The sequence below is a fragment of the Typha latifolia genome, chromosome 4 (genome assembly GCF_019914945.1).
Source record: "Typha latifolia isolate L0001 chromosome 4, TyphaL0001v2, whole genome shotgun sequence".
Taxonomy (NCBI): domain Eukaryota; kingdom Viridiplantae; phylum Streptophyta; class Magnoliopsida; order Poales; family Typhaceae; genus Typha; species Typha latifolia.
Window position 1 is genome coordinate 12,797,015 of NC_133089.1, and position 13,090 is coordinate 12,810,104.

At 37.7% G+C, this 13,090-nt stretch overlaps 1 protein-coding gene across 1 annotated transcript; it reads right to left on the reverse strand.

The window, feature by feature from the left end:
- Positions 1-1,400: 1,400 nt before the first annotated feature.
- Positions 1,401-12,733, reverse strand: LOC140786424 (uncharacterized). The gene is made up of 20 exons (XM_073134842.1): positions 11,396-12,733; positions 11,083-11,286; positions 9,548-9,652; positions 9,388-9,453; positions 9,133-9,297; positions 8,252-8,326; positions 8,017-8,171; positions 6,392-6,527; positions 6,237-6,306; positions 6,020-6,147; positions 5,861-5,917; positions 5,094-5,279; positions 4,855-4,947; positions 4,241-4,326; positions 4,089-4,155; positions 3,889-3,955; positions 3,673-3,809; positions 2,829-2,920; positions 2,637-2,703; positions 1,401-1,907 (listed from the first exon to the last, which is right to left on the reverse strand). The coding sequence occupies exons 1-20, from the start codon at positions 12,641-12,643 to the stop codon at positions 1,743-1,745; spliced, it is 3,369 nt and encodes a 1,122-aa protein (XP_072990943.1). The 5' UTR covers positions 12,644-12,733; the 3' UTR covers positions 1,401-1,742.
- Between the last annotated feature and the right edge of the window lie 357 nt (positions 12,734-13,090).

A 13,090-nucleotide genomic window follows, 5' to 3' on the forward strand; every position in this document is an offset into this window, starting at 1 on the left:
GTTCCAGTATTTTTTATAGGAGTACAACAAAATAGACTCATTTTGATAATAAATTTATAGGAGCTATCTATATTGATAAATAAATTTGGGAATTGAGCTAATTTTGTCAAAAGCTCCAAATTTTGATCGAATTTTGGATAAGCGAGGTCGCATTACCTTTTGTTCTCCTTTTCAATTCGTGGTTGGGATTTATTCCCATTTGTACCTTATTGGGGGCATTTTCTGAAAATAAAATTGGATACGTGAGTTACCGCCTCATATTTTTCAAAAAAAATATAGAAACCTATTAGAAATTAATATATAAGGTGAGAAGATTATTCTTTAATTTCTATTTGTTTATTAATTAAATAAATTAGAGATAAACTAGAGAAGCTTATTTATATTATAATTAGATAAATTAAGAAAATATTAGATCCAAATTTAGGTAATAAATATAAATTAAATCTCCTTATCCTTCTCACTTTCTACGTATTCTTTTTTTTTTTCTAATATTTGTATGTGTTTCTTATATAAAGTACTAATAAGTTTAACATTTTATATTTAGTGTTTTCTTTATATTTTATCTCCTTTGCATTGGAGAAATAATATGGAACTAAGGATCCTATCTACCAATTATGAATCCATACTTGTTTCACTATGTATACTATATTTATAGATTTTATGTAAGAAAAACTAATGAAGTCGTTTACGTTGCTATTCCGTTGAAATTTTTTATATATATATAATATATTGAACTCTATTATAAAATATGAGGCATTGGGTTCAGATAAATCTTATTCGGTCGTATTGGTTTGGAACAAAGACGAAAGTAGGAATACTGAAACAGGTAGATTAGTTGGAGTAGTTATCCAACCAAATCTCTCACCATGGATACGGAAAGTGGAGTCTGATCAAGATGGGATAATATCATGATGAGATGCTCATGTGGGCCCAACGAACTCAGTTTGAAGATAGCTCTCGGCGCCACCTGATTGGAAGATGCAGTTTCCCTGTGGAGATTGAGTAGGGCCCACCACCGAGATTGACACTAAATGTTCCTATTTGTCCTCGGTGGCAGGTACATTTTATTATTAAAAATATGTGATATAAAAAATAAAATACATTCAGATTAAGTGTAGCTATGCGGAACAAATCTCATTAAATCTGATTGTAATCGTGTTTTCTGAATGAGATTTGTCTACCGATTTTTCATTAAAAAAAAGACGCATTTTAAATTTATTAACCATGTAAAGAAAAGTTCCTGAGATTATCTATCCGGGATAATTGCTCAACTATTTGAGTGATAGCTTGTGTATCCATATACATGTAGAGAGGAATTTTCAATTACTAACATCTACACTGACCCCTTCGGACTTCCATATGCAAGCACGCATTGGACCAACAGTAAGCATGGGAACAAATTATAAATATCACAAGCAACTTATATATAATGTTCTTCAATGTTTTCTCAAACTCGGGACACCAAGAATCAAAACTGATACAATACAAATTTTTTTTTCCCTCCATGCCTGATTTTAAATAGAAAGACCTTCAACGAAGCTCACGGGCATAACAATTACAGAATGCAACTATATATTCTACAGCAATGCCTCAGCTTCATCTCCACAGAAGCTTGCACTCTCGTGAACAATCCCACTTGCTGACAGCATAAAACCCCATCTGAGATGTAAAGAATGGATAATGACAAAAACAAATGGACCAGGATAGCACTCGCACACTAATGCAATGGCACCCAGAGTAAACTACGAAGACAAGACCGATTGCAGAATAAGCTGCTGTTGGGGCTGCAAGGAAGACCAGGTTGATGCGAGAACAGCTGGAGGCATTGTCTGCTGAAGCTGCCTCAAAAGATTGACGATCCTATTAGCAGTCTGTTCCGTAGCCAGATCCTTGCCCCCACATAAAATCTACATGCAAAGAAGTGAAATCATGATTAAGTACCAAAAACATACCGCTCAGAAAAATTAGGGCAGGCAGTCCTGTTCGTTGTATCAGTAGATCAAAAAGCAATTTATCATGCTTATTGCTTAAAATGATTATCTCAATCTGGGTACACTGTTATACCTGCATTAATAACCTTGATAGTAAATAGAAAGTTAAATGCTTAGATGATGCCTTATCTTACTATAGATATTCCTGGTCAGAACCAACTCAGTAACTAGCTCATTTATTGGTTAACAGTGACTCTTGAACCTACACTTCAAGCCAGTATGGATTTACAACTAAGTGGCTCATGGAAAGACATGCAGGAGGCTTGTGTTAAGAAAACAGAGGTACTACACAAGTTGACTTGCTTCACGTTTCCTTATATTGTGACTCATCAAGTAGTTATCCTAACCAATGTCTTGAAAGATAGGTCGCAATTGCAGAGGCCAATGTTAAGAGATACGGGTGGGCATTATGAAGGAAGACTGGCAGAAGCATCCATATCTTACAATACCTATATATATATATAATATGTTGATTAAAAAACTGAAAATTAAAATAGATCAAAACTTGAGAATATTATGGAGGAAAATCTAGTAAGATTATCAAATTTTGCAAGGTAAATATTACTTCGGATATGTTAACCTCTAGAAGACATGATTGTGCAAGAAGAAAGTAACTATATAGAGATGTCCATTAATAAAGAGTACCTCTGCAAAAACGGAAACGATTTTTGGGAGATATTGATTGTTAGGACCCAAAAGCTCCCTATCCGACCTGCACATGTCAAAAAATCATGCTAGGAAAAATCATGTTGCATACAAAGGTAAAAAAACTGAACGGCAAATACAAGAACAATGTACATTGATCAAACTCAAATTACACATCTAAATTAAAATTACCTTTCAACCATTGAACAGAACTGGTCGTGCACAATTTTAGCCTCTATCAAATCATTTTTTATTGGTAAGCAGCTCAACCAAGCAGGAAGAACCTGTTCAAAATGAAAGTTACTTATGGCAGTGATATGACTGAATTGTATATGACATTGACACTGAAATTATAGTCAAAGGGACAGTGTCAGTGGGAAGAGAAAAATAAACCGGCACATCTTCATATAAATGAATTACTTTGTTAGATTACCAGAGAACGACACCAAAGAAAAGACATCAGGAAGAAAAATAAGCCATGCAAGAAAGACACAAAAGTAGTTGAAAAGGGAATCCATTATCCAAGTATGCAAGAAGTAACCAAATAAATAATGTACTAGCAAATAATTTCATGAAGAATCATAGGAATTTATTCCACTAACCTTACAATCACTAAAAAGACAAAGTACCTGAAAAAACAAACTAGTTCAACATATTTCTAGGTTTTCTAGAATCTAGATTGCTACTAAAACATCCAAGCGATTCAGATCATTTACTGGTTGCAAGGTCAGTAATGCTACAATAAATCTAGAAAAAAAATTGTATTGACTCTATCAAGAACTATTCAGAAAAGCTAGCTCTTACCAAAAATAAGCTACCGTAATGCATCAATTTTGCATTTAGTGAGAACATTTAGGGACAGTAAACTGAGAAAAGTACACAACAACTTTGTCATGTAACACAAGTAATAGAATGAGAATGTTAAATATTGATTTACATTTATACAGGCTCTTAATTTAAATAATAAGTGAAAAAGTCCAATAGGATCTCATTCAACTAATACAAATTTCTTTCTTAAGCATGGGCAATGCTTTACCTGAGCAGCATCAAGATTATCCCTATGGAATAGGCATACTTTTCCAAGAGCAGAAACAGCATTATCGTATGCCATTACATTATCTGAATGCAGTGCATTGGGATGTCTAATCACATTATTTAGTCTAGAAAGAGCCTCTGCACAACCGACATAAAATATTGTTAAAAGAATTGAAAAGCCAAGAGTTAAATCTAAAATATAACAACTTAGGTATACCTCCAACAAGAGGTCTGAATACCGAACCACCAAACTCAGCACAAACTCCGACTCCATAGACCGCAGCCTGAAATAAAAACGACTAAAGATTAAAGGATCTATAAAACTTTTCTTTTACCTTTTCTCCTTAATCTAGTAGTAGTAATTGATACGGAGATGGTAACTGGACATGGAATTAGTGGTAGTAGGGTGATATTAACCTGTCTAACATCTGCATTTTCATCATTGCATGCCTCTAGTAAGAAGGGAAGATATGTATCATAATACCTGATTATTGGACAGAAATAAAGGATCAGAGACGAGTTACCAAAATTAAATGGCATTCCTTAACATATTTAAAGATAATTCTTACTTAAGAGCTCCTTCTCGACATTGCTCTGCAACATCATCAAAAATACAAATGGCAATCCTTCTCTCTTCAGCTGTTTTGTCCTTGCCCTAAAACATTATTCAAATAAAAGAAATGAATAAACTGTGAAATATCGCAGTCCCTACAGAAAGTATTTGTATACACAAACTTGCAAAATGAAAAACTATAGGAACTTTTGAAAAGATATGGCCAAAATATTCATGTCAAATGGTACTTAGAGGGTACGCAAAATAAGAGATTACTTATGTAGACCGTGACGAACAGCTGACATCATTAAAAAATGATGTTAATTTACAATTTCCAACTGCATAAGGAATCTTTGTAACTCTATTCCACATGACTGCTAGAAGGATCATATATTTAATCTCCACTTGCTCTCAAAAGACCCTCTGAATCAGCTTTAGTTACATAATGGAGAATGTGTCAAAAGAAAAACAAAACAAAATGAAAAAGAGTACACTGTAATACAGTACCAACAACAACAAAATATCCCCGGAACAAATAAAGAAGTCTCCACTTCTCCAATACTTAAATAAAGCAGGTAAGACAAGCAATTCAAAGTTATAAAATAAATGTTGTACTTCATGCAGACTTACCAACATTGGTGTTATATATATAGAAAGCTCATCAAAAAATGGAAGGAAAGAAGTTTTGAAGGTTTTGATCAGTGTGCCCAAGCAATCACCAACCTGCATTTACAAATGATAAACATTTTATAGATTTAAAACGAAGTTACACAAACATGATTTATAGATCTTGGTAGTAGGGAGATGAAGTCTCATGAATTGCCAGACATCCGTAAAATACAATAAGTTGGGTATATTAGTTAACTTACTTGGTCAAAGACTTCTTCTTCTTGTTCATTTTCTTCTTTAAGTAATTCACCTTCTTCAGCATCAAAATCCTCTGCTTTGGTCCTTTCTGCTCTTTCTCTTTTCCTATTTGTGCTTGCTGTTATCACATGCTTGATTTCATCAATTATGCACCTGACCTGGCCTTCACCAAGAAGCATTCCTGACAGCTAAATGAAGCAAAATGAAAGAAAATTATTGATAAGACTATTTTGAACTGGTCGACATATATAGGAAGCCTGACTAATTTTGACTGAGAAAATTTGAGTTGTGTTAATCAGGTAACTGTATATATAGGTAAAAAAGGAGTCCATGATCCATATAGTAGATGCAAGTTCAGGCCTTGAAAATCCAAATATTCTGTTTGGAGATACATCCACCACAAATCTTAGCAAGTTTCTGACATCAGACGGTAAGTTCATAGCTAGGTGTAGGAGACTCCTATAGCCAACAATCTTAACCTAAATAATAAAATATGGCCATTTCAGAGCTAACATTGTTCAAGCAATATTTGCATACATACTTCATGTTTGACATTTGAGCCCTCATATACATTTGTCTGATGGTACAAGTAATTAAATTTCTTAGCTTAAGATAGGTTCCAGAATGTCAATTTGCATTCTCACTTAAATGCAGTTTTTTAAATCAGATATTATCAAGTAATGATTAGCATGAGATAATATAGAAAATTAGTATGAAGATATATCTAGATATTATTGACGAAGAAATGCTCCAGAAATAAAAGACAAACCTGCATGCATTCATTCAATGAATCCAACATGCTTGCACAAATTTCTGTTTCAGGTTCCTATAAACATATCCAATGAACAGAACTTTAGGCCAAATAAAAATTCATATGACAAAAAAAAAAAAAGATGTTAAAAGCATTTGGCTAGCATGTTACACTTACCTTATGCAAAGCTTCAACAAGAGCTGGAATTATGTAGTCAGACAACTGTTTCACATATGATTCATCGCGACCTTGAGCTTGCCCCTTCTCTACTGCTAATTTGGCTGACCGTAGTAGTTCTGGCATTGCTGAGAGAGAAAACCGATGCCACAGTAAAACGAGTGCTAACTGCTACTAGCAAAGTCAAAAGCTAAGAAAAAGTTTAATGGACAAATACCTGAGACAGCAGCCTTCCTGACTTCTTCATGGAAATAAAATTTAAGGAGAGGAACTAAAGTGGGAGCAACCTGCAAATAATTTCGAATTTATTTAGTTGTCGCCATTTAAGGGCGAAAAACAATAGAATAAAATGGAAAGATAACCACAACCCACCTGATCAATCCATGGGAAGAACCCCTCCTTGAGCTCATCAGCATAGCAACAAAGCATATTGCATGCTGTAGCTTTTTCCTCCAGAACACTAGTCCTTATACCTATTCTTTTATCCCCTAGAGTGATTGTCTCAATACTGCGTTATATTTGAAGCATTGAGCAGGAGTTAGCACTAACTCATGAATGCCACAATAATGAATTTGTACTATCAATGTTTTAACTCTGAGGAGTTCATTTATCTAAATTGCATGATAATAAACCATAGAAGTTCCAATTACTACTTTCTCCTTTCTCTTCTTATTACTACCATCTTTTTGCAAAATAGATGTGAACAACAGTTCTCTAGGAGCAGTCCAAAACAGCTAGTTCTGGGAAAAATTTGAACATAGGATTACGAACTGAGATAACCATCTAAGAAGATCATATATACATGGGGTGAACCTTATGGAATAAATAGTCCTGCCTTGCACTTTTCTCTAAATAAAGGACAAGAAACTGACTCTAATGATCTTATCATCTATATAACTAGAAATAAGATCCATGAAGCATATGTCTGATTATATATTGGACAAGGATAAAAAAACTAGAGTTTTGAAAACAAGGCTCAAGTTAAAAGTTTACATCTCACAGCAAGACAATGAAAGATAATTTGAGGCTCCCACCATCTGTGTAATTGTAGACTAGATAGTTAGAAGAATGTATGTGTTACAATAGTTTTAAAGGTGGAGACATGATTTACCAATTATATTCTTTGTACAAAGCCTAGATTCATAGTCAGGAAAAATAATATCATTTAAGTCACCATAATAATGGCACAGAGAAAAGAAAGAGGGAGAAGAGAGAGACAGACAGATGCATTTGCTTTGACATTCTTGTACGCCAGTGAACCCTGACACTAAGACTCCTCGAAGGACTTAAAGGAGAAGATTGTCATGGACGCATCAGGAACAAAACTACTGCACAACTTACCAACTATAAGATCACTGCCTATGGTCAGAAGCACAGCATAAACCAACCTCCATCATCACATGCATTTAGTACAGTAAAGATCAGAAACACAGAGGCACCATGAATTGGCATGACTCGTAGCATCTAGTGCATATCGATGGGTAGGTATACTGCTATCAAGGACTAGTATACCACTACCTTAACTTGAAGGACATGATCAGCTTGGAATTTCAACATCCACTATTTTCTATAGTAATTAAGATGCACTTGACTCACAGTAGATTGCTTTGTTCCATAGGAACCTAACTTCTGTTGAGTTCTATCTGTTTGGATCTGATTCTTTACTGGTAAGCATCACCTATTCACAGGTTGTTTAAGCCTACTTTAGACTACTTAAAAAGATCTCATGTGCAGAGTAGATCAAAGTATTCCAAGTTTGAAGTATTGATCAAGGTGTTGTCGAATGAAAGATTTAAGTTTACATTTAGTTTTTGTTGAATACAATATGGTCCTCGATATTGGTGTATGACCAGTTAAGAAGGGAATGACAGCATGAGAAGATGCAGTAATAAAATCAGAAACAACAATCATGTCGTCAAATGAGAGCAATTCATAACAGCAAATAGTATGTTGCGTGCAGTGAACAGTGCAAGATACTTATTTATTGGAAAATATACCTATCATCATCTGATTCATCTATATCATCATCTGAATCGGCTGAAGTGATGGTTACATCTGGTTTTAGCTGAGCAGACTGGAGCAACGGGGGCATGACAACACTCATGTATGGTAGAAAATCTTGGCCTAGGCATTTACAGAGCCTAGCCCATGCCTGTGACACAGAATAACATCTCAGCAAAGATATTAATCGAACTTTAGCTCATATAGTAAGCACAGGGAATTTGAGTGTACTTGTAGCATGTAGCTTGTTATAGGATCATCTGTCTCCATCTGTGATCCTTGTAGTGTCATTAGCACTTCCATCACCTACAACAACACAACCAACAATAGCCAAGAAAATGGGAAGTGAGAATACCAAAAATAACTCCTTGATAAGCACCTAATACTGATATAACTCCTTGACATTGATTTAAGAGTAAAATCTACAAAAACCTACCGCATCAAGTAATATAATCAGAAGTTACTTCTTATAACATCTTTACTAACTTGATCATCAAATATCAAAAGTGAACTAGTGCAACTCACATTGAGTCAGCGACTCATCATTTTAACAGTAACACCAACAATTACACTTATCATTCTTCAAGCACCAAAAGATGAGAATACTGCATGACTGCATATAATCCTAAACACCAACCAAACAAGAACAGGAGCCAAATTGGCCAGAAAAGGTGAGTTTGCACAGAGGAGAGGCCATGAAGAAACATAGAAGACCAATTGGCCTGTCAGAAAATCTACTCTTGATGGTTCATGCAAATATAAGGCAAATTGATAAAGTTCCCAGATCTTTCAAAATCCTTCTGACTAACACAGCATCCATCTCCCATCCCCAAACTTATGTTACAAATTTTATCTACCATAAGAAGCTTTACAAGCTCATACGAAAATGCAAAAGTTATTTATTGAGGATCACATAGGAAATAATGTATGGCAATAACATTTGCCTGAAGAGGAAACGTATGGAACATCCAAAATTTATAAAGTTCATTTTCAAGCAATAACAAAATTAGTGGATCATTGAGAATACAAATATAGAACAAACGTGACTATGCAGAGAACCTGTTAGAATGAAGCATAATTAAATAAAACTTAAGACATTCTTAGCTACATACCTGTTTAGCATCATCCCTAAATTTATCTTTGCCCACAGCCATTCCAACCAAGCTAATGCACTCCATGGATTTGGCACGAAGCATTCTATTTGACTTATCAGTCGCATTCATCAAAATAGTCTTGAGGTATGGCATAACAGCATCATAGTACTTTTGAAAGTGCTCCTGGACGAGAATGAAATCGGTTGAAAAAAAATATGTATCAGTTAAATGTAAGAAAAGGAACAGCTCAACCAGTAGAGCAGTTGCACATACCTGAGATGAATCTGCAACTGATGCTAAAGCTGTCAAAGCTCCCTCTTGCACCATCTGCTTCCCATTCTAAATGACAAAAGTTGCAACATTTCAGAACCAAAACAGCAACAATTTCAAAGACAAAGTACAATTAACTACAATAACAGAAATGGAGATGTACCTGCAGTAGCACAAGTAATTTGCTAACTATTCCATCCAAGTAAGGAGTCAAAATATCTGGAGTACAGTTCTCACTAAAATTCAAAATTGCCGATGCTGCATGCGCCTGAAAATTACATCAGAACATATCAGAAATATTTCATATTAGGTCGGCTTAATAGTACAAAGAAATTTGACTGGCAGTTACTTCTATCATTCAGGGAAAAGACTGATAGTCAAGGAATAGATTTCTTTAAGATGCAGCCTTATTCAGTTCCACCGAGTCTTCCGTAATCCTTTTGGTGTACTAAGAGATTTTATTTCTGCCTAAAAACAATACTTTTCAAGTCATCTCATGCAATCGATTGAAGCACTAATTAAGAATACGATGATTGACAGTACGGATCCACTTAATGGTTAGGTTGTATAAAGATAGCTCAAAAACAAAAGGGTAAAAGTGTAAAGATTTACTACTGAAAACACCACGAACAAGGGACATTTTGGTCTGCTTATCTACTGAATTCCATGGTACTCTTATGAATTATGATCCTATCATTTTGACAACCTTTAGGAAAGTCTACATGGAAACCAATTTGTCAAAAAAAATAATGCAAGCGCATGATTTATATGACTATGAACACCAAAATAGCTTTTGGAGCTAAACACTACCTTAATTTTTCTAATACATCTTCTAGAAAGAGAAGAGGATCAGTATTCTATTTTAAGAGAAGGTGAGCCTCTAATTTTTTACCTACGATTTCCTTTAAAGCCTCCATCATACATATACCAGTTCATAAATTTTAGCTCTTATGGTTCCACATTAACCAGCTACCAACTCTATACAGATAACCTTGCTTCCAAACCATCTGATTCATCAAAAGACAAACTCTTATTGATCCAATTTTAATAAGGACCTTCATCATGCTGTGTGCTTCTGCTTATATGCAATTGCAATTTTTCTAATAAATCCATCATATTAGAAGGCTCCACAAATATATCAAACAGGCTGAACTTCTATAAGTCTGAGAGATTCCATGTCCTTCCCTTCCTTGAGGAGTTTGGTAAGTTTCTTGGTACTTTATTTGTCAAATATGATATGTTATATGCACAAATTCTTTGCCTATGTTATTCATTATTAAGACCTTTGAAGGTTCTCACAAGCTATTGTTTAGAGTATAGTCTAAATAAATAAATAAGAGAACTCCATGTATAAACAATTATGTAAAAGATTACATAGTAAGTTCAAGTTGCATTAAGCAACATATCATAAAGTATCTAAAAAAGGTAAAAATGCTTGACGTTGGATCTTCAACATAATAGAAACATTAATTTCGTATATCTCAGGTGATGTAGATATCAAGCTAAAGATAATCACTGTGCACCTCTATCAAATGCGAGTGATATTATATTAAATGTTCTATTGAATATCCTGATGATATCCTGTAAAATAAACATGCTTGAATATGTCACAGCAGTGGAAGATTTGCACCTCTCTATTGAAAGTGAATTGCAAGAGATACATCATACTGTAAATTTATACTGAATAGAATGACTTGCCTGTACACGAGGATTCTGGAAGTCATCCATTGCTGAAGCCAATGCAGGCAGCACGCGATGATGATACTGGACTTGCAAATCAGGACCTAGATCTGTTGACAATTGCCCAATGGCATTGATTGCTGCCCAGCGCACACGAGGATGGAGATCTTGGAATGAGCCAAGGACCATATTCACCACCTGCTCCAGGTTATTAACCATAACCTGCATTGAAAGGCAGATGCATCCATATAATTTGTTTCAAAAATTGAAACAGAGCAAAAAAAATGTGTTTAAACAATCTTTAGTTTCGTCAAGATCAGAAAGTTGGCACCTTAGAGCAGCCTTCTGCAATCTGGGCAAGAGTGATCAAAGCAGCATGGTGTTTCTTCCAATCAGGCGCAGCCAGATAAGCAGGGAGTAGCTCCGAAGCAACAGGAACAATTGTGTTCCCACCGAGCGCAATCGATAGCCGATCTAGACACTCCTGCGCAACACCATAATTGCTTGTCTCCCCCGCATCCTCATCCTCAGTCTCGGCCTTGTGCCACGCCGCCTCATCCTCAATATCCAGCAGCATCTTCATGAGCACAGCGAAGAGCCTTCCCACAAACTGTGGCAGCCGCCTCATCATCCCGGGGGCACGCTCGCGAGCCTCGGCGAGCGTGATGACGAACTCAACGGCGAGGTGACGCGTGCCCTCCTCGAGGCCATCCGCCTCCGAGATCTGCAGCATGGCGTTGACGACATCTGCCAGCTGGCGTCGGAGGAACCTAGGCTCGGTGCCAGCGAGCTCGATGAGGAGCTCGAGCGCCTCCTGCGCGGTGGCCTCCTGCCCAGAGTTCAACGCCTCGGTCAGGGTGCGCATCATCGGAGGCAGCAGGTCCTGGAACCGGTCACGGTCGGAGGAGGACGGCAGGCACTGAACTAGGTTGATGGCAGCGGAGAGCGCGGCGATACGGACATCGGCAGACGCGGAAGTCGACAAGCAGGAGAAGAGGAGAGTATGGAGAGTAGGGAGGTGGGGGAGGAGGGTATCCCCGATGTACTGCGCGAGCTGAGAAAAGATGAGGAGGGAGGATTCCTGGAGGAAAGCAGGGGAGTCGGGGGCGGTGACGGCGCGGAACATGAAGGGAAGTAGTTCAGGCCAGGCCTCATCGGGGAGGAGCGAGGCGGCGAGCTCGGAGACGGTGTCGCAGAGCTTCTTGGCAATCGACTTGGTGGCCTCGCGCTCGACGGCGGACAGGAGGAGGGACTTGAGGGTGGATTGGATGGACGGGTTAAGGCGAGGCCAGAAGAGTTCGGCATCGGAGGAGGAAGAGGAAGAGGAAGACGAGGAGTGGGTGAGGAGCTTGCGGAGGAGGACAGCGGCCATGGCGCGGAGCTCAAGGCTAGGAGAGGAGTGGAGGAGGTGGGCGAGCTTGAGGGCGAGGGCGTCGGGCTGTTGGTCGCGGCAGAGGTGGAAGAGGGACTCGGCGTGGGAGCGCTGCTCGTTGGAGGAGGACATGAGATGCGTGATGAGGGATTCGAACGGGGCGGAGTCGGCGCCGAGAAGGGCCGCGATCTGCTGCTGCTGATCCATCTCGATGGGCGAAGTCGGCGGCGGGATCGGGGATGGATGGGGGAATGTTAGGGTTTGGAGAGGGGGAGAGGGGGAGAAGGGTTTGGAGAAGGGGTAGGGGTGGGGATTATGGGGAGAGTGGGGGGGTGATTCGGGGTGGTGGGGTAGAGGATTACGTCAAATCTAGCATTAGCTGTTGGTTAAACCTAGATTAGGGATCTCTGTAATTACTAATTACTCTATTTAGAGATATCTTTCTTTCTCCGGCTGCATTATTAATAATAAATTGCCAGGGTTTTCTGCGGATCACTGCTATACCCGACCCCTATGATCCGACCCGCCCAACTCTTCTTTTAACTTCACATTAAATAGTTTTATTGGATCGGGCCGGGCTAGATTTAGATTATTATTATGAGATCCGATTTATAATTGGGATAGGCTGGCTCTTGAGTTTAATTATTACTCTAA

What these genes read in the sequence shown, in the direction of transcription:
- LOC140786424 (XM_073134842.1), bottom strand. Translation starts at nt 12,643, where the DNA reads ATGGATCAGCAGCAGCAGATCGCGGCCCTTCTCGGCGCCGACTCCGCC. An exon ending in AATTACTTGTGCTACTGCAG is followed by an intron (nt 9,454 to 9,547) that starts GTACATCTCCAT and finishes TTTGTCATTTAG; the next exon opens with AATGGGAAGCAGATGGTGCA. An exon ending in CAGTTGCAGATTCATCTCAG is followed by an intron (nt 9,298 to 9,387) that starts GTATGTGCAACT and finishes ATTCTCGTCCAG; the next exon opens with GAGCACTTTCAAAAGTACTA.